Genomic DNA, 16,871 nt, shown 5'->3' on the forward strand with positions numbered 1-16,871 from the left:
ATCATTGGGTAAACTTTGCAAAAAACATAAACATTGAGGACAGGATCATTATAAAACATGACCAAGATCACTTGGTAAGTCAGGCTTACTCGAGTTAAATGCTTTTTATAAATTGAATCACACACTAAATTAAACATTCAGGGACAAGTAAAACATTGCAGACACCACTCTCTCGGAATGGGAGACCTATAATCTGAATTACACCACCAATGTAGAAAGGAAGGCTATGGAACAGCAGTCTGTTTCCATGAACCTACCTGTGCTAGCTTAGCTCTGGTAAGGCCTGCAACAGATACAAAGTAAATGTATAAGATCACAATCAAAACTCAGGTCCTTAAAAGGGTTCACATCTCTTAAAAAATAAACTCACATGTATATGTGTGTAAACACACATGCATTTTTAATAAATTTCATGCTTTTTAAAAATTACTTATCCCTAGTCTTTGCACACCTTCCTTTATGGAAGGGAAAGACTGAATCTTGATTTCTTTATGTAGCAAAATTCCACCTTTTTCCAAAAGAAGTTTCTTCTGGATAAAGAGTGCAAAGCCAGGCTCTGTTTTACAGCATAGCAGAATTTGGAGAGTGATATTTCTCTCAGGGCTCCTTTCTTTTCAGACCTTATTTAGGCCTCTTTTCTTTTCCTACAGCATTTCTCTAAAGTGCCAAACTGTACAAGCTATCACCAAAAAAAAAAATAAAATATAAAAACTACTCAGTCATTATTCATGAATCTCTCAAGGACAACTGGAAGTGAGAATGTGCCTGTCCTTACAGCTGCTCTTAGGTAGTTGTTTCCCACAGGTTTTTTTGCAGCTTTTATGCTGATACAGGTTAGATTTCTTTCTAATCTGTTTACTTTAGAAAAGTTTTATTTTCACAGAGATTTCAACAGCTCTGTTACAAATATGTAGCAAGAAAACTTACATGTGTCAAAACAGTTACACTGACCATTTTGAGCACCTCTGTTTAAGATGCATTTTCATTAGCATTTTGCAGCTGACCTACATAAAAGAATTGTTTTACTTGGAAATGCCTTCATCAGTTTATCCTTTCATTAGATTAGATCTATTTCTTAAAAGAGGTTTCTTTTCTTTGTTAGTACTGACTATCAATAAAGTTTTAGATCACTTGTAAAAACACAGAAAAAAAAAAGTAAGTCACAAACTCAACCGGGGCATCATGCATACACACTGATACTTGTTTCTGTAGCAACTCTAACAAAAATTCTCAGCTTACCAGCCCAGTGAAAAAAAAAAGCTATGAATGGGTGATTCACAAGGAAAACATTTGTTTTCACTGAACTAATGAGAGGATTTCAGGTAGCAGTGCTTTCTTATATCAAAATATATTGTAGCCCAGAGAAGAAGGAGTAATTTTCTCCATGAACAGCTAAATGTGCATTGTTAGCTAAGTTCTCAGCTGCATTTATTCATTCCCTATATTATGTTCAACTCTGGGAGTCACCATTTCAAAGGCGCCTTTTCTTTGGAAAGTTACATGAGAAATCAGTTGTGTGCAGCTATTTTATTTTTTACAAGTTTTGGCTGAAATTAGAAAAATAGGCCTGGTACAATGGTACTAAGAGGGGAAGACCAATCCTAAGACACACATTCTGAAGGCCTCAGATCTAACACCATGCTGCAATAACAACCAATATCATTAAAAGCTGATTTAATCTTTCAGCACACACACACAAAAAAGTGACTCTCGTGATACAACATGTTCCAATTCTAGTTGGAACACTCCAAAGCACAGATCTGGCAGTGCAGGCCATTCAGGGAAGCTACAGGTTTCAATTGTCTGCATTGTGTAGAAGTTGTATCTGTATAAGCTGCATGTAACATCCCATAATCAAACAAACACAGGCATCTCTCCGTGTAGGTCACTTCCACAAAGCCTCTCCTCCACAGGCCTCCACTCTTCATTTCTCAAGACACTACAAGGCAGATGGCAAGAGCCACATGTGGGCAAAGCCAGTACAAGGTCCTGCCCAGCTACAGTGAGAGCTGAACCCAATTTCTTGCACCGCAAACAGGAGCCAGAGGCTGCCAGCAAAGCTGGAGGTAGGCGTCAGGTTCAACAACAAAACTGTTTGCAGTACCAGAAGAATGATCTAGTGACTCTCCTGTGAGTCTTTTTTATATCCTACATACAAGAACCAAATCTTACATGTTGGAACAATGCAGCTATTTCATTCAAATGTTTTTATGATAATTTATACCAAATATAGACGCCACAATTTGTGATTAAATTTGTATGCATTTCCACTGCTACAACTGAAATCAAAACAAAGCAAAGTCCAAACAATCCTTTACTGCACACTGCAAGGTCAGTGTCCTTAGCAGCCAATCAAGAAGGCATGGAAATATAAAAAGGTCTGCCAAATAGCTGAATGAAAACTTTAGATTTGTTTGACTGAAATCAAAACTCAATTTGGAACAAAATGTAAATGTTCAGCTTCATGTACAAAAGTTGGAGTCCTCACATCTCACAAGAGACCTAAGCCATATGTACTTAATCATTTATAGATCTTGATTAAGCTTATAAGCATATATCTGAAGAAACATTTTAAAACTTGCTATGTGATATTTTAAGACACACGAAGCATTAAGCAAGTAACACAGGACTGGTTATGGTGTGTACATGCAAGGACCAGAAAAATGGATAAAAGCCTTCCTATACACAAGATCCTAAAAATGCTTTTTGGCATCAAATAACAGACTGAGATGAGTGCTGAGCTCTGATGCAGAGATCTATTGATATATTGTTATTGATATATTGTTAAGTATTAAAAACCACCTATATCACACACAATCATTCTGTAGATGCTGACTTCTCCACCTTAAAGCTGCAGCTTCAATTATAAAAATTAAAAAATTCATCCAGTCATCTCAATCTCTTTTATAGAAAATATAATCCAAAGGAATTTTGATTCGAAAACTGAAAGACATCAAGGGTGACAGCATATACTGAAATTACTTTACAGTCAGTAAAACATCACTCTGTGCCTAAATATATTGATCTTCAGTCTGAAGACATTTTTCATAACTTTTCAGGGGGAACAATGTGTGCAAGAGTCCTTATTGGCCTTCAAGTTTAGCCATCCTTTAGTTCGCTGCTATAACACTGTACATGTTACAGGGCTGCAGAAACTACATGTCTATGTCAACAGATGTGTTTCTTGGACGAAAGCAACAGAAATCAAGTTTAGTCAAATGTTTGCCAGCTACCATATGCTGCAATACTACTTTAAATGCAACATAAGGCTTTGGGAACATACTTTTACTGCTATCTACACTTTGTTATTTACTTTCCATTTAGACTAAATACCAGAGACGGGGCACACTAAGGGGTGCAGTGTCCTCTTTGTAAAAACATTCTACCCGTTGTAGTATTTAGAAAGAAAAAAAAAAATATACAGAGCCCTACATTACTCTTGACCACTTTCAGCGGCTGCACTTTCATAGGGAGGCTCTGGGAAAGATATTTTTACATATGGCATTAATTCTGGGAACTTTTAATAATGGCCAAATATAATTAAAAATTATGCAAAAATTCCTGCCATGAAAAGAGCAGTACAGAAACGACTCTGTTTGAAGAAAAAGCAATCGTTTGCTCATATTCTGAGTCCATAAAAAAACAAAACACACGTGGTACGTTCTTAATATTTGAACTGCACCAGGCCCAATTCTGCTCCTATGTGAAGCGAGTGGCAAAACTCCAGAATGCAGCAGGATTGAGCCCCTGATGTTGTCACAAGCATTCAAATAAACAAACAGGGCTGTAACACATTCTAAGCTTCCACTGTGTTCCTCTAAATGAAACCAGAGAGAAAAAGAAAAGCACATTTCATTACATTTCTGCAATACAAGGATAACAACAATATACAACCTTCATTTATGTAGAACTCACCCTCTTGAAGTATTATCACTCAAATGTCTAAAGAGAAACAGTTTCAAAGAGTCAAGAAAGCCTTTGTGCACAAATTTGTAGACATCTCTACCAAATCTCATAGGGTTCTTTGATCTTCCTGAGCTCCTAACATTGATTTTTCCACTGGACTTCCATGAAGTGCAGGATACAGGGACGTTTTCATATGACCCAAACGTGGGCATGTCCCACAGCCAGCTAAATCCCTTGGGCCCTTCTACAGACAATAGAAAGAACTGTTGATGCTCTGAATCATCCTCAGGGGAACATAAGCTAAGTCTCTGCTCTCAGTTTCTTCAGCAACTCTAAAACTGCAGAATCTGCAACTCACTCAAGTTATTCAGCATTAACAGTAAAACAGCATAAAGATGGCATCCAGTTTTTAACCAGTGGGAAAAATTCTGCTTTGTCCACATCTTCATTTTCTGTTACCTGTGATTTCATTAATAATTTGACTATTGATAAACTAAAAGCTGAGTGCATCTCTCAGATCTTAACTAACTCTGAAAGCCTGGGCCAAAATCCAGCAAGGCCCTTAAGCACTTGCATAATTCTGAGCATACTGACATCATGGGTTTGAATTTAAAGGCATGTCAAAGCCCATCACTGACCACTGCCAGAGCACTCAGTACCTTCCCCAAAAGAGTCCATAAAGTTCAATTTTTAACTGAGACAGTATCTGTGAAATATTTTCCTTCCTGGGTTGTGTATTTTAAATGTGTCTTAGATGGCTGTGGGAAGCATTCCCAACTCCACTACACTTTTACTGTTGAGTTTATGTCACGTCCACCTTTTTGAACACTATTCCACAGAAAAGCCAGGTCTGCTGTTTTATGACGCAGCTGCATATACTTGACAGTGCATCCAGGCAGCTTCTCCCGCTCTGGAAAGGAGCCAAACACCACACACAACGGCTCAGGAGTTAATGATACCTGTGCACCACTTGCAGCATGATAAACTTATCAATCCAGCTCTGGTGAAGCCCGTCTCACCAGTGACATAGCGTACACTCCCAGAAGATAAAAAGGAACTCCACCGATAAAAGTGAATCTCAAAGTTACTTGTGTTTGTGTTTATAGTGCTTTACACTAAGATTAACACTTCTAAGACATACAAGAAAGTGATTTGTGTGCTGAAACTGTCCAGAGCCAGCTGCTACCCTCTCAAAGAATGACTGAATAAATACATAGAAATACTCATGCCACAAATTTGATGGAGTTTGCTGCACTGTGAAAGCAATGAGTCTTTCACCAGATAAAGCCCTTGACCTACACAGAAGTCTTGCAGATCTTCATTAACAATCACATGGTTGACATTTACTGAGGTAATGTATGGAAAAACTACTTAAAACAGTAGACACAGAACTACAGAGCTACACAACTTGTCTCTGCATCTAAGAAATTGGATCTAATTTTGTTCCAACCACCTGCAACATTTTAAGTGTTTTCCCTATTGGATTATTAGAATAACCCCACATGTTTGGTTGCCTCAATATTGTTTTATTCAAGTCAGTTCTAAGTTATGACATATGCAGCAAAGGTTGGAATATTCTTTGGTGTGTGACATATGTGCCACAAACACTCTTTGACTGTTACTGTTAGTTGATGATTGTAGAGAAAAGCACTGGGTGATACATAGCAGTAAATTACTTCCATAACTGTTAGTTTGTGGGATGGCATAACCTAGAAATCAAACCACAACCAAACAGATGGAGAATGTGTATGCCACAAAACTGTATCACTTCACATTACATTTGTATCCAGAAATGGTGTTTTCAAAACAATCTGCTGCTCCTGCTTCTGCCAGAAATGGTATAGTTTAAGACAATATTTCTCTTGAGTATTTTCCTTTACCCCACCTCCATGCTTTGGTTTTGTTGTTTTGTTTCCTCCCCTCTTTCTTTTCTTTCTAATAAACACACAATTTTACTCTACAAGGCATGAATCTTGTCAATTTACTGGCTAATATCCATTCACATGTACATCAGAAGCCCACCAGGGAGTGTCAAATCCACAGAACTTTCCAAAGCTAGATTCAAAATATGGACCTCTTACTTAGCTGACAGCTGTGTAAAATCATACGCAGCCAGACAACTCCCCAGTGACCACACAGGTGCATGTGCTGAACAAGGCAACTTATTCTAAGACCAAGATTAGTTTATACTTGAAAAGTTATCTTCAGAAAAAGTTTTTCTCATGGCATAATGTGGTTCTGAGACCAAAAACCACCACACCCTTTTTAGAGGAGGGGAACATATTAGCTCAGCTAGGTAGAGAGGCTGCAGGAAGTCTGTGAAAGCAGCCAAATTTCAGAGGTTTTCTGGGAAGATATGACAATAACTTGGCCTCAACACAGCAAATGAGCATTAACCAGGCATACTAATGTCTATTTTCTCTTTTACTGATAATTTTTATTGTTTTAATCAATCACATGTTTTAAGTAAAAAAACTGCCAATGCATAAGGCACGTAAGTTACAGATTTCCACCTCAAACGTGCTCAATAGAATGTAATTTCAGGACAGCTTGACTTGGCTCAAATGGCTCTGTGCCACCAATTTTTCACTCTGCCCACCACCAGGAAGGAGCCCTGAGGGACAGGACTGAAGCTGTTACCAGGATTCAGGCTACAAACTTGCTCTGTTGATGAGGAGTCAAACTGATCTCAGATCAGGCAACACAGAAGTAGCACTGAACAATCTTCTGAACTTACACTTTACACCTCTTCACCAGACTAAAGGCTCAGAAACTTCACCCATGAAGAACAAGCAGTAATTGCTTGAAATTCCAAGACTTTGCAGTAATATTCTGTGCATTCTCACCTATAAGCATTTATTCTCTTCAAACTTAGGAACTTAAACCTAATTGCCCATTCCTCTTACTCCTCTCCAGCAGTGAGATCCCATGATTCAGAGCTGAGCTACTTTTCAACCCTTGGAAAAAACTCACCATTGGTTTGAACTACTTTTACAACATCTGAATGGACAACTGGCAAGACTTCACACAGTGCCAACACAGCAAATTTTATCTACTGTAGGGAGTGCAGGAAATATCTGATTCATCCTACCATCAGTTTAAGCTCAGAAAATAAAAAATGTTGATCCCCTCAGAGTTGTTGTTCTGTATCACCCACCTATGCTGACCACATGAAAAAGCCAGTTATTACTCTTCCAGGTGCAGCACTGACACCCTGGTTGACAGAAATTTCATGTGCTAAGCACATCCTCTACATGGAAGCCCAAAATCCGATTATTAACATCTCTTCTGTTACAAGTCCATAGATAAGTTACACAACCTATTCTATGAATAGACTGTATGAATTTCCAACTACAGAGATCAATTGTTCTGACAAATGAAAATATTTTGTTTGCATTTTTACAAAACTCAACAGGATTGTACCTAAACATTGTCCACTATAGTGCTCACAAATGAAACATTAAATTGGTTTACTAACCCTGAAAAAAAATTCACATGCCATATAAGGCAGTTGGCATCATTGTGTTTTTATTTGAAGATTATCACTATGGATATGCAACTAAAAAGCTAAAATTGAAAACAATAAATCTGTGCAAAATGGAAAAGAGAATTGAATAAACTTTGCAAAAGAAAACAAAGACAGAGGCAGGATGCTACTTATCACGTATATCAAATCCAAACACCTTTTCTGATGACTTAGAAACTGAAGTTTGAGCAAAAGCTCAAAAAAACTTTCATTTGCCACCTCTTCCACTGGAGTGTTTTCATCACAAAAAAAGTAGACAGCTCCGTCTGTGTTTCATCCTGGCCTCTATCCTTATGAAATTCACATACGTCCAAAAATGCTACATAAAATTTATTTTCTGTCTTGAGACCAACAAAAACAAACACAACCAATTCAGCTATAGAATACAATAGGTAATGGCCCAACAGCCCTACTATTAGAGGTGTTGGAACATAATTATTCCTACTGATTTAAGGCACATACCTCTCTCACACTGGGGTCCAGTAAAGCCATACGTGCAAGCACATCGGTTTGGAGCTACACATCTCCCTCCATTTAGACATCCATTTTCACAGACAGCTGTATCAAAGGGAAGGCAAGAGTAATCTTTATTGAGCTGTTTACAGAAAGACATAAAGATATGTACTTAGGTAAACTGGTAAAAATGGTAAACATAACAGGATACCAAACCTAGATTCTTTCTTTTCCTAGAATCTTTTGACCTTTTACTACTTCCTGGCCTCGTTAGTACCATGAGCTCATCTTTTCAAGGGAGCATAACACAAATACAGGAATAACCACAGCTTTTCTGACCTCTCAGAGCCTTTCTCTTTGGGATTGCTGGATAATCCCATATTAACTTCAAAATAATACCTCTTTCAAACTTGCAACAAATGAACACTGATAGAAATTGCAGATAGAAGATTCAGAGGCATTTTTCATCTCTAAATCCTCAAATGTGTTTGTTCCTCCTGTAATAATCCAGTATTAAAAGGCTGTTTGCTGGTGTTACATAAATAATGCTATTAATGAGGATAGCAAATTTTAATAAATATCTGTTCCATGTTAATCCAAGTTACTCTTCCCCTGTATCATGTTGTCACTAGCTTCAGAACTCAATTTTTTAATAATAAACTCCAAAAGCAATTCCTCTCAGAAATAATCAGAAAATACAACATGCACATGAGAAAGGAGATTTCAAATACAATTTGATGTTCATTGAGTAATGTTATTCTTTGTTCCGTTTCACATTCACTTCAGTAGAAAGAAGATTTCCATTTATCCTCTTTTATCCACTTGATATTTCACAGGGAAGGCAGAAATACAATTCTTAATCCTTTCACCACGTGATCCTCCTCCAGATTATTAGGGTAAATTCTTGGTCCCACTGAAGTTCATGTAAAGCATGCCATTGATTTTGACAGAGCACAAAAGGTTTTCATTAAATGAGCTAAACACATTTTCTGTGTCAGACCAATATTTCACTAGATAGCAACGTGAACAGCCTTGGTTAAAAGCAGTGTCTACATCCTTATTTGAGTTACTTCACAGCATTCCAGCCAAGAAGAACAAGAAAGCACCAGAGTCAGTTTGGGAAAGATTTCAAGCAGCAGATCCAGGAATGCTTTTGTCTAAGGACTTATTGAGGAAATAAAAATATCTGTCGATCAACTCTAATAAGACAACATAAAAATTTGTGAAGCATACTAGCTAAGTCTGATGCAAACACTGAAATGAAAACAAGACTTTGTATTAAAAATCCTAATTTTGTGTATAAAATGAGAATTGAATCCCATGTAAAATTTAGATGTATGACCCACTGCTATAGTGGGTGAGAAGTCATGGAGGTCAATGGGAATCATGCCAGTGTGAGACCTACAGGATCAAGTTATATCCAATTATTATGAAGTCACATGATTTTTATTTTGATAGTTTCGATCAGTAAGAATTCACTCAGCATTCATTACAAAGTCATGTGTTTTTTCTGTAAAATTTCACTATACCTGATCAAAAACAAGCTCGACAGAGGCTGAAATTTAGAGCAAAAGAGTGTCCAGTCCCCACATCACAGAACCACTTAACAATATCTACATTCCTAGAAGTGTACTTACGCTGTCCACAGTGTGTTCCTGTATATCCCTTCTGACAGAGGCAATGGTCATCACTGCAGCTACCTCCATTCATGCACCGGATGTTACAGTGTTGGACTTGAAAGGAAAAAAGATTTTCCTCAGTTAAATCAAACCAGTCAGAAACATTTTACTGTTTTTTAAAGGACTTTGCTTTTTTTTTTAGGGATTGATTGTGTGAACCAGAAAGTATTAGAAGAATGCACATTTTAGGACAGATACTTAACATAGCACTACAGAACACAATATAGATTTACAGTTCCTAAGGAACATAGGACATGGTGCAAGAATTTGATGCACTCTCTCATTCAAATGAAGTCAAAGGCATTTTGTATGAGCATAAACCCTCAACATTTCTTTCCTAGTTTGCAATTATAAGAAAAAGCCTTCAATAAAGGAAGTACTAAACTTCTGTCAGACAGCACCATTAGAAAGGGAGTCGTATCATCTGGGAAGTGGGGGAGGGAAGTATTAAAGGGAAGAATATAAGGAAGCTCCTGAAGACAGCCCTGTTCTGCCAACACATGGAACACCAGAAGCTGACTTGGTGGCCAAGCAGGACTTCTTGCATAAAAAGGAGAAATAAAAGAGTAATTTCTTTCTGTATGCCAACTGTGGGCTCAACCCACCAGTAGAGCTGCTGTGCTTGGGAGCTGCAGAGCTCACAAACAGCACTGTACCAGAGCCAAAAACATTCCTGTCCCAAGGGCAGAGGCAGGCGAGCAACAGCACTCTTTCCTCAGCTGCAGCCCCACCACTTATAATGGTTAACAGGCAGCTTAAGCCCCATGCCAGTAAAACTTAATGTCTCTGATGCATTTTTCTGGTAATAAGGGCAAATATATTTCTTAAATAGATGTTGGGAGCAACTACAAGTATGTCAGGCTCTTCATCAGACATAGAAAAGTGGGCAGGTCTCCCAACAAAGCCAAGTCCTTACAGGTCCTGCTATCCAACACAGCTGTGAACTGAGACCTGCACTCCAGTAAGCAGCTGGGAAATGGTTTTCCTCTTAACAGGAACCACATGAAAGGCTCCTCCCCAGATAGGATTACAGTCTGATCAGTATTTCAGTAAATTGTGATGGAACACTGGATACCTACACCGTGCTGTCTGAAATGCTGAGGAGGGAAAAATGGAAATTGCCATGTCCTGTCAGCCTGCAGCTAACAGGTGCCATGCCAAACACTGAGTTTTTCATCTCATACAAAACCCTTAGGCACCATTTGGCTTTTGACAGTTCAGAAGTATGTGAATAGAAATATTTTTTTTTATTTTCAAGTATAAGTAATAATTATAACTGGCCTGCCTTCTATAACAATGTGAATCCACAAAACAGAACTAAAGCATACAACTGGAGAATTTAAAGCAATCCAGCATTTAAAATACTAGTAACCTTAATTCTCCAATTTTAAAAGCAAAAACCGTGTATTACATTTCTTATGTGTCTAATAGTTATTATACATATTTGCTCTGCTTTGGATGTACTTCAGTACTTCAAGCAACAAAAATGTACTAACATTCCTCAAGAAAAAGTAAAATTGTCTGCAAATACCAAGTGAATATCTGGTGAAGATTTTTGGACAATGTCCTAAGTAGGTCAGAAAAAGGTGTATAGTTACTTTAAAATGTGTAGTTCAACTCAGCTTTATACAATCTTAGAAAAACAGAGGGGATTACAAAAAGCATAGGAAATGATATCATCTGTCAAGCAGGGAAGGAACTTAAAAACCACAAACTGATTTCAATTAGAGCAAACTATGCCAAGAGCTAATTTCCATTCCCACATGAAGACCAAAGCCATTTAAGTAGTTTGAACTACATTTGAGATAAAAAGGTTAACAGTAGCTTAAATGATGATTTTCATATTATCTGTTCATGTATAAATAAAGTGTATTTCCTCATTTTGGGATACACACAAAAAGTTTCCATAACTTGTCTTACTGCTTTGTAAAAGAACTTTTCCAAGGTAAAATATTTCTTCCTCCTTTTAAAACTAAAATTATTATGGGAGACTGCTGGGACACCCAGTCATCCTTTCTAAAAGGAGCCATTTAGATCAGTGAGCTTCCTCACCTATTAACAGGCAAGAGGATCACTGACATACAGTCAGTAAACTAATTACTTATTTTCTGCCCTCTTTTGTGGGAATGTTGACAAGACTACTTCCAAAACTACACAGACTATTCTGTAATATTATCCTTCCAGAAGTTTACAAAAACACATTCAAAGGCTGTCTGGAGCACAGAAGATTATTTTCAAAATGCATTTTTGAAAACTAGTATATTATTGCAGGTCCAGGTTCTCTTTTCTCAGTTATACCAACAATTCCATTAATGTCAGTGGAGATATTCCAGTAAATGAAACAACCTCTTCCAAGATATCACACTGACAGAGATTCAAAGAAAAAGCACAGGAATTACCATAAGGCTGGTAAATCAATGCATATAGCTTTTCCTTATCTTGGCATGAATGGTTAAAGTTAATATTAATAAATGGCTGCTTTTAATCAATTATAGTTCTTTTTCACATCCAATTTGTAAACAGTCTGCACTGGAAATGTCTGAAGTCAAAACAGGAATAACTGCAGGAACACAACTTTATAAATCTGAAAAAGGGCCAGCAAGACTATCCATATCCACACAGGCTTTGCGTGTGGGCGATCGCTGTGTTTTTTATCAGAGTGCTGCCCTCTTAAGCATAACAGTGCCTGACTTTTTAAATAAATACCCAGCAAAACTGTAAGTAAAGACTTAATCACACCCAGAGCACTACCACAACCACAACCACTCAGGAAACGTGCAGGAGCTCACCAAGCAGACGAAGGCAGTACACGTGCTGTCTATTCTGTGATCCGCACCTCAGAAAGGCGAGGTGTGCGGGTCTGCAGTCCTCAGGTGGGAAAAGCAGCACGGCCGAGGGCCCAGCACCTCAGCCTGAGGGCAGGGCAGCCAGCGGGCACCGCAGGAGAGGCGGCTCTGGCCTCTGTGCCCCTGCCGAGGAAACGCTCCCAGCCCCGGCCGTGCATGACGCAGGGCTTTGCCTGCCAGGAGCTGTAAACAAGGAATGACGGCCTCATCGCATCCCAGATGCTCAGCGTGCCTTCTGTGTCAAGTGACTGACTCAGGAGAGAGATGGCAGCTAGCACCAAGGCGGGACACGAGCCTGCTGCCCCACAGCCCTGCACGAGGCATAGCCGAATCCACCGTATCCTCAAGAACTCTGGCAATATTCGAAATTCAAGATGTTACACCACCTCTGACAGCAGCAGAATACAAAGCAATGGGCAGGTTTTACTGCCATTGAGGGGACACCTCTCATAGCACCCGAGGAGTGGGGTCCCAGGGCATGGAGCCAAGGTCCAGGCTCAGCCCCACAGCACAGGCAGTGTCTGAGGAACACTTTGGGTGAGAAGCCTCTGAGGAAGAGTTTGGTCCCTGGCTTTGCCTCTGGTGCTGCTGGCAGGTGAGCAGAGCAGGCCCTGCTCTGAATATTGTCTGATATTCTGAACTTGTCTCCACAGCCGTAACCCCCAAGCACCCACCACAGCTGCTTCTGTCACAGCTCCCTTCCTTAAGGAATAGCCCCATCAGCAAATGCCTTCCCTGTTTCAGCCAGCCAAAACCATTCTGACTACAGAAGCAAAACCAGGGGCTCAGCTCAGAGACAGACCTGGCCCATAACCCCGGGGGCAGCCTGACATCCTCTTCCTTGTTTACCCCCGGCTCCCACAGGGGCTGAGCAGCAGCTCTAACATGTAGCAGGATCAGAGAGCATGGAACACAAAGAAGGGCCAGGCTGTGGCACCAACAGGAGTGGACACAGCAGCCACAGCCCAGGCACTGTGGGAGCAGCAGTGAAGCCACTGCCACCACAGAGCTGGCAGGGCACGGGGCACAGGACATCTCCACGGCACAGAATGCTGCACATCTCCACACAGGTGCACCTGCAGCGTCAGAGCACCACACATCAGAGCCAGCAGCACGGAGGCCTCCACACTTGGCTATCTTATCTCCAAGCCTGCTGTAAGCACACCCAAAAATTCACTAATTACACTGAAATAACCACTATTCAGCCAGCAAGTTTACTGATGTCACTAAAAACCCTGCTAAGAAAACCACCGGTTGGTCTTTTCAACCACAAATCAGATTCCTAAAGCTGACTCTTTACCAGAAAAGTCCCAGCAACTGACCTGCATAAGAATCAGACTTGGAGGCTTTGTTTTGCTCTCAAATCCACATGCTTTCCAATTTGCATTAAATATTTTATTTCAACAGACAACCAGAGTATAAGAGTCACTGCCAATTCAATTTCTCTCTCTGGATGTACTTGCTAAAAAATCCATGCCCACTACTGATTCTTTAAGTGCTAAAGACACGTATAGCTTAAATATCCAAAGGTCATCTCTGACATATCTCATATATCAGAAGCTATATACTTAATTCTGAGAAAGCATGGCATTTTCATTCATATTTGCTATTTTTATTTTGCATGTGACAAACATATATTATTTACATTTGATTTTTAATTACTTTAATTAGATTTTTCTTATTTTTAAAACATACAATTAAAATAAGATTTAATGAATGTATATTCTGCCAAAATATTAACTGTTACCAAAGGTAGTTGACAGCAACCATTTGATGTCTAACAGTATTTTTTATGTTTACTTTGTTTGCAATTTTCTAACTGCAGATCTAAGTCATTGTGGTCTATTGTGTAAATACATATTCATGGGCTCTGTCTACAGTGCCAACAGCACAAATGATTTACATAAAATATGTTCTGTAAGTATTAATGATGTGCTAAATCATAAAAAATATTACACAAGAGGACACAAAAGCAGAGGAGTCTCTCCTCTCAACAACTTACTAGATACTTTTGCTTTTAGAATTGGTATGTTTTAATAAATAAAGGGGATGTAACCACATACACAAAATGTGTCTTACATTACTGAAAAAATTGAACAAGAAATAAACCATATATATTTTAAGCCAACTGCTAAGTCTATTTGAAAAGTGTTAATACTTATACTGTATACAGAAAATCAACACTCAAAAACAGACAAACCTATGCAGAAATTTAAGGAAAATAATGTCAGCACTGATTAAAGTTTATGATTATTAGAAAGTTCATACTTAGGAGAAGTAATGTTCAACAACCAAATTAGCTACATCATAGATGCTTGAGAAGCTGCTTGATTAAACACTATAGTAAAGTCCAGCACCCATTTATCTGTGCTACTCCAATGAAGGCTAAAACTATGGAGATCAATGATAGACTGTTTCAGGAAAAGAACCACAAGAAGAACAGAAAACTTGACCCAATTTTTCTTTTGACTGTTGACTCATTAAAGACTTCTGTGGGGCCAAAGAAAAAAATGAGGTAAGGCCTACTTGTTCCTGCCAAAGGTGCCAAAACATGTAAGAGATACAGGGACAGATCTCTCCTTCTGTGCCCGGAAGGGACCTGGGAGAAGGTCATACCTTCCTTTACTGGCTTACAGGACTAAGGCATAAGCACCTGGAAAAACAATAGCTGCAAACCCAGGCAGGAACACACCACCACACACATTTGTGCAGCATTTTGCACCCTTCCTTCCCTTCAGTTCTCTCTGGGAACTTCATAGCTCCACATCTTCCTCATGCTGTCCTCTCCTTAACATACATCACAGGAGCATGAGATGGGTTGAACTACAAAGAACAATATTTACCATTTTAGTACATGCCATTCCATTACATTCTGCAGTTGTTAATTTTTTTCCACTGCTATTGCATAAAAAGGATGCTAAAACCACAAATTGAAATGGACAGTTATGTGGGAAAACTCTTATCAACCAGGAAAGCAAAAAAAATGACAAAGTAAAAAATACAGAAGCAAAGCAGACCACACACTGAGTCTCAAAAGATACTCAGAACTAAAAGGATGATCACTTTGCATAATATTACCTCATCTGAGTGCATCCCCATTGACTTCTGTTAATATGTTGCTCAGATAGTTACAGACATTGTGGCAACCAGTCTCCCCCAAAATTCTTTCAGGAAAACTTCACATGTCATAAAAAATTGAAATCTTCTACATTCTAAGAGACAAGAACCACTTTCAAATGAGAATACAGAGTACTTTTCAGTTGGCATCTCAGATATGAATCCTACTCTGTATCAAACACTCATCTCATGTTTAGCCATTGAGTTCTCTGTTCATTGAATGAATTTAATTTTACTTGTTTTTCCCTGGCTCTGGGGAACTTTCCTTGAAAACTTGAAATACAAACATTTCTAGGAAAAGTCACCTCTCTGAAAAGTTCCATTTTCAAAGCATCTTTGTTTTTCTGATGAAAAGCTGTTCCACTTAAAAATCTTGAGCAACTCTGTACCTCTAGTACCTAGTAAAGTGTCACCTGAAGAAAGTCAGCAGTATTAGATTCAGAAGATATGTGCTGAGCCTGGCAAGGAAATGCTCTAAAGCTTGTAACCCTAGGCATTAACATTCAGCATACACAGTGTCTGGTTTATAACCCTTGAAATCTGAAGAAAATTGCAAAGCATGTCAAGTTCAGCCAATTGTCAAGAGTTGTCTCTCCATCATTACAACTTCTGTCGTATACACGCTCACGTCTACCACTCAATAGAGAGAAGGTATTTTACAGAAAACAAAGAAGACTGGAATCAGTGTTATGAAATGGCAAATGCAAATAGCTTCCAATAAGATTGATTTGGGTTTGATTTGGCAAATAAAAAGTGTCTCCAATAGCCAGTCTCTGAGTCATTCTTGAGTTTCATCACAGAAAGCTACACTTTCCTTCCTGTGGTAAAAGTACGTCTGGTGACTCAGAGGTTATTTGTCTTAAATACTGACCACTGAACTATTTTACATACCTTAGTAGCTTCACAGACTCAAAAGAGCAATATCAGAGACACAGAAGAAATACTTACTTGATTTTGAACCACAGGAGGGGGCTATCTGACCATTTGGGCATGTGCACATGTTTGGTCTAGAGCAAAATCCATCCCCACAGGAATGTCTGCAGATTGCTATTAAGAAAACATAAATGCCTTTAAAATATGTCTCAAAAACCTCAAATGCATAAAAAAACACCTGATAGAAAATTCAGTACTATAACATAAATACCCACAAACTCATTAAATCACATACAATAGATCCCAAAACAGTTCCTCCTGTTCATCTGCATCTTTATGGGGAGCAGCTACAACCTAGATCTTCACCATCTGCTATGAAAAGCTGCTGGGAACATGCCACAGGCCACACTAGATATGGGGAGATTTCCTAGGAAAAGTGAAACTCTTGTTCATTTTACCAGACTTCCTTGG

General features: G+C 38.8%; 1 protein-coding gene across 4 annotated transcripts in view; it reads right to left on the reverse strand.

Moving 5' to 3' along the window:
* FBN1 (fibrillin 1) overlaps nt 1-16,871 on the reverse strand; it is a 145,577-nt gene that overhangs the window by 113,954 nt on the left and 14,752 nt on the right. For all 4 annotated transcript variants that reach the window (XM_019007901.2, XM_033517080.1, XM_033517079.1 and 1 more), the window contains exons 3-5: nt 16,476-16,574; nt 9,523-9,618; nt 7,895-7,990 (exon numbers count right to left, since the gene is read on the reverse strand). In XM_019007901.2, coding sequence (XP_018863446.1) covers nt 7,895-7,990; nt 9,523-9,618; nt 16,476-16,574 — 291 coding nt within the window. The remainder of the gene's footprint in view (nt 1-7,894; nt 7,991-9,522; nt 9,619-16,475; nt 16,575-16,871) is intronic.

Source organism: Parus major, chromosome 10 (assembly GCF_001522545.3).
Source record: "Parus major isolate Abel chromosome 10, Parus_major1.1, whole genome shotgun sequence".
Taxonomy (NCBI): domain Eukaryota; kingdom Metazoa; phylum Chordata; class Aves; order Passeriformes; family Paridae; genus Parus; species Parus major.